Below are 12,170 nucleotides of genomic sequence, written 5' to 3'. Positions count from 1 at the left end.
ACAGACTTGAGAGAGAAAAAAATAATAATAAAAGAATTTACATTTTTGGAGCGAACTATTCCTTTAAATGTAAAAAAGGTGTGAATTGCAGAAGAGAAGTTAATGTTAATAATGTCGATTAACATGTCTGCGGAGAGTGAAAGAACTGTGAGCCTCAGCAAGTTTCTAATCACGTGAAGTTCAACTTTCTATTTGACTTGAAGTCTTGTAGAATAAGATAAAAGGAGCTCCATCACACCCATTCCTCTCACTCTCACTAAAATGATCGAGGCTTTCACAAAGTTGGAAAATGTTTCAAGAGGGCACGGCAATTAATAGGAGAAATTACATTTGCTGGGATCTTTAGCGGAGAGAGTTCTTCTTCACAGCGGAGTGTAATGCTGCATAATTTCACTGGTTTGCTCACATTTATTTTCTTTTGCTAAATTGCAATATTAGTCATACACTCATTATAGGGGCCATCAGTTCTTGGCAAATTCCTATTGCCGTTCATTTCCAACAGAGACGATGCGGGATGTGTGTTTTTTTTTATTTTTTTTCAGGCTCATGTCAAGTATTGAATCTTTTGTCACTGTGTCGCTGAATCATTTGCCATTATCTAACCGACAAGGCCTGTGCATTTGCACACATACCTGGTTATTTGCTCCAAAAAATTATAGATGACATGAAATATCATTCACCAGCTACAGAATTTATATTGTGCAATTATATTCAGGAGTTCTCATTAGAGCACCTGGAGATTTGGTTTGGTCCTCACACTGCACATAGTGTTGCCCATTAAATATGAATATACAAAAAAATAATAACAGTGATAATAATATTATTTATTTATTTATTTTTAATTAAATAAACAAAATAATAAAGTGTGCTAATGTTTAATACAAGTATTAAATAGCATTAAATAAAAATACTGCTATTTTATAGTAAACATACAAATAAAATGCTAATATTTATTTATCGATATATTTTAATATGAATTTTAAGCATTTTCAAACTTACAATCAGCAAGCTTTTATTTTTGGCAGGATGGTGGCAAATAAGTACATGCTGCCAGGTTTAGTATTTTCAAGAGAGTCAAGTAACGAAATTTCATGAAATATTTTATAATGTGCTTTGAAAATGGCGCAGATAGCCTAAATTTATATTCCCTTTCAAGGGAACCTCGAACTGTGTCCTCTAGGGGGCGCTATGGGGAACACCTTGTCGTGGCCTTTGTCTGAAGCATACATTGAAAAACACCAACGAGTTTGCCGACGACAGCCTCTGCCGTCACTACCGGCGCAACTCTGGATAAATAGGTGCTGGGAGTGTCACGACGAGGTGTTCCCCATAGCCACCCCTAGAGTGTCTCGTTCCTTACTCAGGGAACCATGATTACATTCGTAACCCGAGACGGTTTCAATCCACATAGAAATCTTACACAGTATTACAGTTTGTCGATTTACAGTAAAACAGTAATGTGCATGGTAACAGCCTTCAACCATGTCGTTACGTAATGAGTGGTCTTATTTACTTATTTACACCGCACATTTTTATTTTGGTACCACTTACCGTATTTTCAGTACTATAAGTAGCACTTTTTTCAACAGTTTGGCTGGTCCTGCGACTTATAGTCAGGTGCGACATATTTATCAAAATTAATTTGACATGAACCGAGAGAAATGAACCAAGAGAAAACATTACCATCTACAGCCACCAGAGGGCGCTCTATGCTGCTCAGTGCTCCTGTAGTCTACACTGAAAACATAGAGCGCCCTCTAGCGGCTGTAGACGGTAATGTTTTCTTTGGTTCTTGGTTCTAAATAAATGCAATTTATAGTCCAGTGCGACTTATACATGTTTTTTTCCTCGTCATGACGTATTTTTGGACACATGCGACTTTTACTCAGGTACGACTTATGGTCCGAAAAATACAGTATGTGCACCCATGATTATATTCTTTTTGTTCCATTTAAAATAAATGCTGTTCCCTTGAACATCCTTTTCAATAATCATAAATAAAAATTGATTAAAATATTGAGTAATATAAAGCAACACAACTGTTTTCAACATTGAACTCATCAATCATCATATTAGAATGATTTCTGAACGATCATGTGACACTGAAGACTGGAGTAATGATGCCGAAAATTCAGCTTTTTATCGCAAAAAAAATAATTAAATATTAAAATATATTCACAAAGAAGTGTTATTTTAAATTGTAAAATTATTTAAATTTTTTGCTGTATTTTGATCAGCCTTGGTGAGCATAAGAGTCTCTGTCCAAAACACTTGTACCAATGGTAGTATTATTTCAAAAAGAAAAAAAGTTAAATATTTTACCATTTAAACATTCACCATCAGCCAAAAAAAAAATTAAAATTCACACACTTCTACATTGTTAAATCCTGTACCAGCACAATGCCACCAACCATTAATATGTTCATCCGGTTCTCTTAATCAAGTTGTAAGTACAACTGAATTATTCTATATCCTACAAGGACACCTAAGCTGTCAGAGCTGTTTAATGAGTTTCAATTAAGCTGTTAGTTTCAGAAGAACGGCGCGGCTTGTGCGGGCGTCTACTCAGAGCTCTGCAAGGACACAAACAAGACATTTTATTATGGCAGACTCGCTCCATCAAAACCGACATCTTTGAGTTTCCAATCAGAGCGCTACAATATAAGAGAGACCTCATCGTTACAATTTGGAATTAGTTTTCAAAACAGTACACATGTGAGCTATTCGGGCATCAAAGTGGCGTTTTACGGTCTTAAAACATCTGTTTGGCGCAAAAAAAAGCTGCACTATCTAGGTTAGGAGCCTACGGCGGTTTGAGTGGCTGGCTACAATTAACCACAAAATGTTGTCCTTATGTGATTAAAGAGTGAGAAACAAGCACCTAGTGCTTGGAGAAATTCACTTGACTGTTGTTATTTGTTATGTTCACTAAAGAGCACAAATATGTAAATGATTCACTCTAAAATACTCTAAAACATGCAAAAATATGCAAACGATCTACTCTAAAATGGTCCTCCAACATAAGTATGAATAACAATTGTGTTTGCATATCGTATCATGCTCATGCTCTCCTGATCTTTGTCTACAAAAACTTCCCGATTCAGCCCGAGCAGGCATTACAGCTCTGCGCTCCCGCTGACCTCTAGGTAGAAAATGGACTGAAAGGCCAGCCAGGACTCGGGAATATCGAGTTGATTCATCAAATTAGTTCCCGTGTAATTGCACGGCATGACGTGCCATGAAACTTGTCAGCTATAAAGCTGTCGGGAAGCCATCAGTGGCCATGTTAAATGAAGACACAAAAAAGGCCTGAGGTTTATGACTCGGTGCTGTTTGGACACTCGCCAGAGAAGTAGTGAGGAGACGGACGCCTTTAAGATTTCAGACGGGGGCACTCTTATCTGTGCGAGCATTGTAGCTATCCATTTATTGCGTGCATTAATCAATTTGATTTCCGCAGATGCTTTAATTAAATATTCCTTTCTAGTCAAGGCTAAGGTTTAATAATAATGTGAAATTAAAATTTGATATAGTGCTTGTAAAAATAAGATGACACATATTTGGTAAATATGAAAAATGCATCCAATTAGAGATAATTTTGCAAGGCTGTTGTTTGTGGCAATAAAATCTAGAAAAAAAAAACAAGAAAAAAAAAAAAACATAATTACATACATCGATGATATAGTCTAAAAACAACTGCAGCAAGTGTTTGGTAAAAAAAAAAAAAAAAGAAAAAAAAAGTATGTGCAGTCTAGGTAAAAAAAATATTTATAAATAATAAAATAAAGCATAAAAAATCTAATAAAAAAACATATATAAGAAATGAAATAGAATTTATAATATATAAACACTTCTTATTTTCCTGTAGACCCTCCGGCCCCTCAACTAAACCTGATCTTGTGAAATTTTTCCCTTCTAATTGGTACAGATTGTGCCATTAGCAAAATATTGTCATAGCTCCTGCCCCATAGACTGCAGCAGGCCGGGGTTAATTTGCATAATAAATCTTAATTGAGACTCATTAAGCACTTGATTGGAAGCAAATCAGGTACACAGTGGACAATTTTTAGATTAATGAAGTTTCTGTCTGTTTTAAGGTACAGTTTTCTCCCATCTTCTCACGAACTGTTGGGACTCAGGAGGCCAGATGTGAAACAAGGATTCTCACAGGAACATGAGCAACAAGAGGTCGAGTTACACACACGTCTCACCAGACGAAAAATAACCTAATCAAACATTGTTAGACAGGCTTGGTACACAGATCAACGAATGGATACACGTCCTGAACATGTAAAATAAATATAATATGTATATGGTTTATATATATATATATATATATATATATATACTTAAATAAATATATATTATGTATATACTTATACAGTATATATTATATTTAGATTTTTTTTAACCAAAGTATGTTTTTGAAAAAAATATATTATTATTATAAAAATATATTAAAATGTTTTTAATAGTATATATACACAGTACTGAAAACTGCATATTGACCACTAAGAAATAAATAATAAATATCTAGGCTATCTGTCTCCCTCTACTTTTCTCGCTTTGTCTCTCTCTTTTTATATATAGTTCAAAATATATGATCCAAAATACTGTGTACTGATTAAAAATCACTGTAAAAACAGCAAAAAAATAATAAAGTAACAGGCCTTGTTTAGCATTTGCTACTATAGTCCATAAATTAAAAAATATATAATATTTAATCAATAGCAGATAATTATATATAGTTATATAATAATTATTATAAATAAATAATAAATAAATGTATTTCAAATATTTAAAATTGAAAAAAAAAAAAAGATTTAATACAAGCTTATACAAGGATATCTAACACATCTGTGTTTTTCAGCAAAGCAGATATGGTCAATATCTTAAAGGCCTAATAATCGGCCCGGCCAATATATCTGTCCTTAAACCAGTCATATTTATGTGGCTCTGCAGACAAAAAACAAAGAGAAAACATGAGTATCTTGTGTAATAAGTAATGGGTACACTGTGTCTGTCTGGTTCCCTTGTGATCACGACATCTTTAAAAACAGAATAAAGCTTTGTGTTCATATCAACAGGATCCTATCTGGGAGGAGAGGGGTAAATATGACAGCGAGATGTGAAACCTGATCCCAAGCCACAGTTCTCGGTCCGGACGCAGCACCCTGTCTGAAATCCATCTGGACACGGTAACATGAGCACATACTGATTATTTTGAGCAACTTTGGAAGCATATGGTGAGCCCACAATTACCGAAATAAGTCCATTGCAGAGTAAGAACTGCTTTCCCGAAAGAGTCCGGTGTGTTCGGCATCCCGTTTTAAATACACTGCGACACCATCAAAATTCCTGCCTGTAATCAAATACGGCGCGCACAAAAGGTGTTTTGTGTTGTCGTTAGGCCTTTTCCCCCCTGTCTGACTTTCACTCCAGAAATTGACACAGATCAACTCTCCCTTTCCCCCTCGACCTCAATCTCCCAGACATGCTGTATCTGCGGAGAGCGGGTACAAAATGCCATTTTGTAATTTCTTTTATACTCGGATGTCTGGCAGGAGTAATGAGTTTTAGCCCGAGAGCAATAAAGTCTCTCCGTAACCTCATCATTGTTGTGTTTAATGAAGAAAAAAGCAATAGAAATGGCTTTTTGCCGAGATGATCACGTAAAAACATTATCCTCCTCGATCGTCCCGCTGGCGTATCAAATTGTGTCATTTAGCTGGAAACTGGCGCAGGTCTCGGAGGGAAGGCAAGGTGAACGCGCGGTTGCTGCAGCGGGGGTACGAGGCGACGCGGTGCTCGGGTCCAATCAGGACGCAGGGTTTTTTTTCCCTCTTTTAAGGAGAGGAGTAGAGCGCCGAGCGCTCTGGGGCACGGGAGCTTCTCCTCTCTCACCTAGACGCAGCACCGCCCTGTCTGACTCCCGGAGCAAAGCCTCACAAAGTGATACTGCCAGCTCCACCTGCATGCTGGTGGATATATCATGACATCACCGCCACGGAGACAGGATAAACGTTGCTGTGGTTTAACTGTTACACTCATATAAACAAACACTGGGGTATTAGTGCGATACGGGACACAAAGACATAGCAAACACTGGAAAGACAGCTACATGTTAGCGGCGTGGCCTCGGACACTCCTCTCTGCCGTTCGAGAGGTTAATGATATTATCAAACAAATACTTTACGTGCTATGACAAGAATATGATTAGCAAATTCAGCGCTGGACCGTCTCTACCTGGACTAGAGTAGCAGCAACCGCTGATGTTTCCAGAACTAACCATTTTAGAGGACTTTGAGCTAGCCAATTCCCAGAAGTCCCTGTCACTCACTTATTGGCAATGCAACACTTAATGCCTTTGTCTGTACTCCAATTTATCTTGTTAACAACAAATTGGGCTAGCAGATTGACGCACGGGCTATTCAAAAACTGATTAGAAACATAATATCACTGCGCTGCACACTAATAATCCCGTACAGTCATGTGTCTGTGCACTGGACTGGGCTGGGCAATGTGGTGACTAGCATTCATTCTGAAAGGGTGTAAAAGAGTCATTTAGTTCAATCGTAGGAACCATCGTTTCCACTAAACAAACACTGTTTCCAAGTAGATTTTCCAAATTCTTGATTCATACCGTACAAGTCTAGGAATCAACAATCAAGTGTTTTCTGCACTAGCTTTCACTAGATTAAGAATCATTTTCTTTTATACGCACCCATATATAAATGCATACTAATGTAAGATATTTGTCTACCCTTTCAGAGATTTCCCTGAACGCTTTTTTTTAAGTGACGCAACCAAATAAATGAAGTCAGAGTGAACTGAAGAATCTATTCATTGAACTGACTGACAAAAATAAGTCAAACCTACGACAGAAAAGCTAGGTGCTTTTTTTATTATTATTAGACACTACTATACCATCATTGAAACAATGCTCAGATAATTGCAAAACTAGTTACGTGAACTTTAGGAAGCTTAATGGCCAAATAAAAGCATAATAAAATAAATCTTAATCAATTATAATGCTGCTAAATTCAAGATCTCCAGCAAAATAATAACAAATATTCAATATAGACATCATGAATCTCATTAGAGAGTTTTGTCTTTATTTATTGACAGATTTTTATTTATTACTTTTTCAGTTTTTTTTTTTTTTTTTTTTTTTTTGCGAAAGCACCGAAAATATTGTTACTTATTGTTAACTAAAATAAAGTCAAAGAAAATGAAAAAATTATAAATAAAAATTACAAAAACTTTCAAATTAAAATCTAAAACTTACATCTAATTCAAAATATGTATTATAAATAGTACATCAGTTATACCAAAATAACACTGGAGTGAAATTCATGTCAGTTCATTTTATATATGATAGATACTGTAAATCCAATACATCTGACCTTCAGTGACTGCTAACTAAAGTCACACAACAAATATTAACTGTGCATCACCGCAGGGATTCGTCTTTACTCTAAACAGCCGTATTTCCACAGCGCCAAAAAAAAAAAAGGATAACTGTGCCCGCATAACGAAATGAAAGCCATTTTATACCCAGTACATCTTAAAACGACTGTACGAAAAATGGGAAAAGGAGGGGGCTGGAGTAAAAAAACCTCATTCCTTGCATCTTCTCTGGTCTTATTTTAATACCTCTCCCTCTCCTTGTTCACCCCTCCACACATCATTAAACATATTATTATAACATGACTGTCAGCTTGCGTCTCTCTCGCCGCTCCATTCTTGCTCTGCCAGGTAATCAATTTGTCGTCACTCTCTGTAACCCCAGTAAAGTCATCAAGGGAAATGAGTTACAGCTGCAAAAAGCCTTCAAGAATATAGGTGGGGGTTTGAGGGGTGGGGGGTCAGGAGATGGTGGGGGGGGGGGGGGGGGGGGGTGACAACAAGGGCCTGGAATATTCTGCTGCTGATAGTACATCCCAGGTCTCGAAGATGAAATATTAATGCACAATTTGTTTATCTGCGGGCCCACGTCTCTCCTGCGCCGAGCTGTTAATTTTCTATCTGCGCAGACAACAGATCAGTCAGTCATGAACTCTTCATAGCCATTACCGGGAGACATTTTGATTAAGTATTCCTAATGTAGTGGATAGGAAAGAATGAAAACACTCTGCCTGCCAACTTTTGATTGACCATTAAGCCACTGATGAATGTGCCTGTCAAAGAGGAGACAATTACCTCAACAATGAAGAAACTCTTCTGGAAGGCTTATTTCTCCATAGGGCTGACACATTTACCAGATTACAGGCGAGCAGGCCCAGAGCGTGTAAAGGGATCGCTTAGGAATCTTCGCAAAAGTTCACCCAATAATTGCGCCGCCTTTGTTAGAGGGAAAGGGGCTTTTAGGGGGAGCGACAAATGTGTGTGCGCGCGAGGGAAAGTGACAGACAAAGTAGAAATGAGGAAGAAGGGACTTAGCATCTTCAGGGGGTTTTAAGATCCGCCATTGCTGGCAGAGTGTGATGACCATCTGTGTGGTTTGTCTACTGTTATTATAAAGAGTGATCATCCTTCCACCTCATAAAGAGTCCGAAGCATCTGGCGTCAACATACACAAAAACAATAACCAGCCATACGCGCATTACAAAACAAAGTTTGTCTCCTTGCAATTGTAGCGTACTTCTCTTAAACGGAAGAAAACAATGGGCTTTGTCTAGAAAAGCACAATCAAATTAAATATTGGCACTTTAAACGGTGGCGTATGGGTTTGTAGTTTGGTCAAGATATTTACATTTAAATAAACATTTTAAAATGCATTATTAATAACAAATGATTGAAATGCACATTCTGTTCCAAAAATATACATACCCTACATTTTACAAAAAAATTACAAATAAAAAAATAACCTTAACTGGTTAAGGGAGCATCGTCAAAGTTATGCCGTAAAGTCATTTTGATAATCTGAACAGCCACCACCTGAGGTCATGGGAAGGCTAACAAAGAGCTGGTGATAAATGCATCTATTAGAAATTAATCTATCAATAAATCCAACGTGACGTGTGATCAATCATATGCCAAGTGAAAGCCCGAGGGGGAAAGGAAAAAAGAAAATGTTTCACTGAAAAGCCTTCTGGTAAACTGCCAGTTGCGTTGCTGTGCATGACAAGATTATGGCTGTGTTTCAAAACCTAGCGAGTTTCCTACCTAGACAGCATTTTTTGGACCCATAGGTGCTTTATGAATACTATTCAGAATGCTACAGGACATGCACATGCTAAGTAGGGAGATCACTGAGATTTGGCACACGGTCTGTGAAAGAAAGTGTACTGCTAACACTGATATACAATTAAGGCGAGCAAAATTGTATTTCATTCATTGTTTCAGGTAAACTAAAGATGCTTCTTGATTATTCTTGTCTAGACATAATCACTGTCATTATATAAGTGATGCTCTCAAAAATGCTGTCTAGATAGTTAGTTCACTAGGCTTTGAGACAGTCTTTGAAACAGACAGGTGTTTTGACAACATTGGAATAGTCTACAGTTAACAAGTTAAAGGAAAAATAAGAGAGCTCGCCTCATCATGCTACTGAAACGTAAATAAACGATCCAAACGTTTTTATTCTGGCATATTTTGCGCTCTCGAGCGCGCGCTCCCGCGCGTGTCTGCGTGCATTCACCCCGTTTGTGTGTGTGTCAGTTTGTCTATGAGATATTATGGGTTCATAGGAAGTTCAACCGATATTCGGATCCCAAACAGCACATCTATCCAAAATCACTCCGTATTTCCTCTCTGTGTATTTAGCAAAAGAAAGGCGCCACGCTTCGTTTCCCAACAAAATCTGGCGAAAGGTTGAACTTTTAAACTCCAAAAAACTATGTAATGTGTAAATAAATATAATCACATTAGTTTAAAATGAAAATATGATTCGTTTTACCTCATTATATGAACAACAGCCATTGGCAAAAGGAGTAAAATAACAATACAAATAGGCCAAGAAGTGAGCCTTGCTTAAACTAATTCACTTCGTTTATATACTCATACACACAAACATCTTTAAAATGAGACAAATCTTTAAAATGGTTTACTTAATACTCGTTTTAAGATACAATCTGCAAATATTACGTAAACTGGCTTTGTTTAGAGAATATACATATTTATTAGTGGTAAACGTGACAAAAAAAAAATATTGATTAAGAGCATGATTTTTCGCAGTGTATAACAGACGTTGAAGGGGTTACACAAGGTTCACTACTTGGTCCGTTTAGAATGCCAAAACGTTGCGATTTTCAAGCACGCCGTTCATTTTATAAGGTACAACGAACGTTGTTTACGTTTTAAACGGACGTGTTTACGTTAATTTAAACGTGAAATAGTTCGTTGCACTCGAAAGTTTAAAAACTTTCGCCGGATTTTGTCGGGAACCGAAGCGTATCCTTTCGCATGCAGCGTCTCAAAGCATCGTTCTCTGATATTAAAACACATCCTCTTTCTAAGACAGCGCTATCACTTTCATCATACTGTTTCGCAAGATAAAAAGAGGTTCATTCAGATACAACCCCGTATGCTCGTGAGCTGAAAACGCGGATGAATAGCAATATTCATGTCGGGATAAATGTGAAATGATAGGTGTCAGGTTGAATCTTACCCGCAGCCCTTTTGGGTGCCTGCTGTTTCCTCCTTGGCATGTTCAACTCTCTTTAGTTCACGTACAGTGAAAATGAGCCCAGGTGAAATTCAGTATAAGTGCTCTGATACACACGCAATAGCGACTCTCTAATGCACTTCAGTTCCGTACAATCCAGTATTTCAGAAACGCTGTCCAGAAATCAGGTGTCTCTTTTTAATATACCTCTCCTTCCTAGATAGACAGATCTATGGCGGATTGTTTTGCATTGCTTTTCTTTCCGTCTCTTCTTCTTCTTTTCTTTTTTTGTTTCCCCAGCCGAAAGGACGAACGCTGTCAATCGCTTAGACTCCCGGTCTCCTATGAAACGTAGTGAGAAAAGGGCAGAAAAAAAGAGTGTATATCACACACATACACACGCGGCGATGCCAGCAGCAAACATCGATCCATAGAACAAACCGAACATTAAAAACTCCTCCTCCTCCTCCTCCTCTGGACTTGATGATGGCAGCGAGACATTTGTTACACTAGATAACCACGAGTTTATTAAAGAGACAGAGGCCGGAGAAAACATGAGACAGCCCACAAGAGCAGCCTCATACTGTCTCTCTGCCGCTTCAGGCTGGAGTTTACAGATGCTGGGAACTGAGCGCGAGAAATCAAGAACGCGACACAGTGCACAGTAATAATGAATAACGTGCACGCGATGGGGAATTATTTTTAGTAGCTGCCAGAAGTGAGATATAATTGCTATTGCTGTGGTAATTACTTACATTAACTTGTCTATATGCATAAGCGGGATTCTGCATAGCCTTAACAAATGCAAAGAGACAAAACTTAAAATGTTATACCTGGTAAGTAAATTTGACTCTTGAAAAAGATTTTTGATCACACTGAGTCTCTTCCTGGTTAAATAAAGGTATAAAAAAATAAAGATCCATGTTACAGTCAGTGTGAAGAGCTTATTTTCTGTAGCTGTTAAACATGAGTGATTGTTGTTGGCATCAATTAGCAATGACGTTATATTGAGTAGCCTATATTACATGTATTTAGACATGTTTATAAAGACACTGTGCCAAGAATTCAAGTGTACATATACAAAAAGTCCTGTGAAAACTATTATAGAAAAATATTTTAGTGTAATTTATGAATGCTAATAATGAATCAACCACTTGTACGTAACAAATGTGGAGTAGCTTCTAGAAATTATATATTAGGCCTGTTATTGTTGGCCTACTATAGCAACACATGTAAAAGGTATAACGGATGTGCATTTCCAGAAATGTTTATGAAGGCATAGGACCAAAAATTAAAACATGGAATACAAAAAGTATTTGTTGTGTGAAAACAAAGAGAAAATGTTAAGTGACCATGCTATGTCTATGAGTACTGATAACAAGGACCATGCAGACTGTAGTTATGTTCAGCAGCTGCTACAAATATATATATATATATATATATATATATATATATATATATATATATATATATATATATATATATATATATATATATATATATATCGTTTTGGGCTGTACTGTACTTTCCAGAGTAACAGCAAACAAACAAATAATTTAAT

General features: G+C 37.0%; 1 protein-coding gene across 1 annotated transcript in view; it reads right to left on the bottom strand.

The window, feature by feature from the left end:
- The window catches only part of LOC128012131 (teashirt homolog 2), a 56,011-nt gene extending 44,802 nt beyond the window's left edge, over positions 1–11,209 (bottom strand). Inside the window, exon 1 of the mRNA XM_052595133.1 lies at positions 10,613–11,209. Coding sequence (XP_052451093.1) covers positions 10,613–10,652 — 40 coding nt within the window. The 5' untranslated portion in view covers positions 10,653–11,209. The remainder of the gene's footprint in view (positions 1–10,612) is intronic.
- Between the last annotated feature and the right edge of the window lie 961 nt (positions 11,210–12,170).

Source organism: Carassius gibelio, chromosome B23 (assembly GCF_023724105.1).
Source record: "Carassius gibelio isolate Cgi1373 ecotype wild population from Czech Republic chromosome B23, carGib1.2-hapl.c, whole genome shotgun sequence".
NCBI lineage: Eukaryota > Metazoa > Chordata > Actinopteri > Cypriniformes > Cyprinidae > Carassius > Carassius gibelio.
Note: the sequence above shows the minus strand (reverse complement) of the source record. Positions and strands in the feature narration are given on the sequence as shown.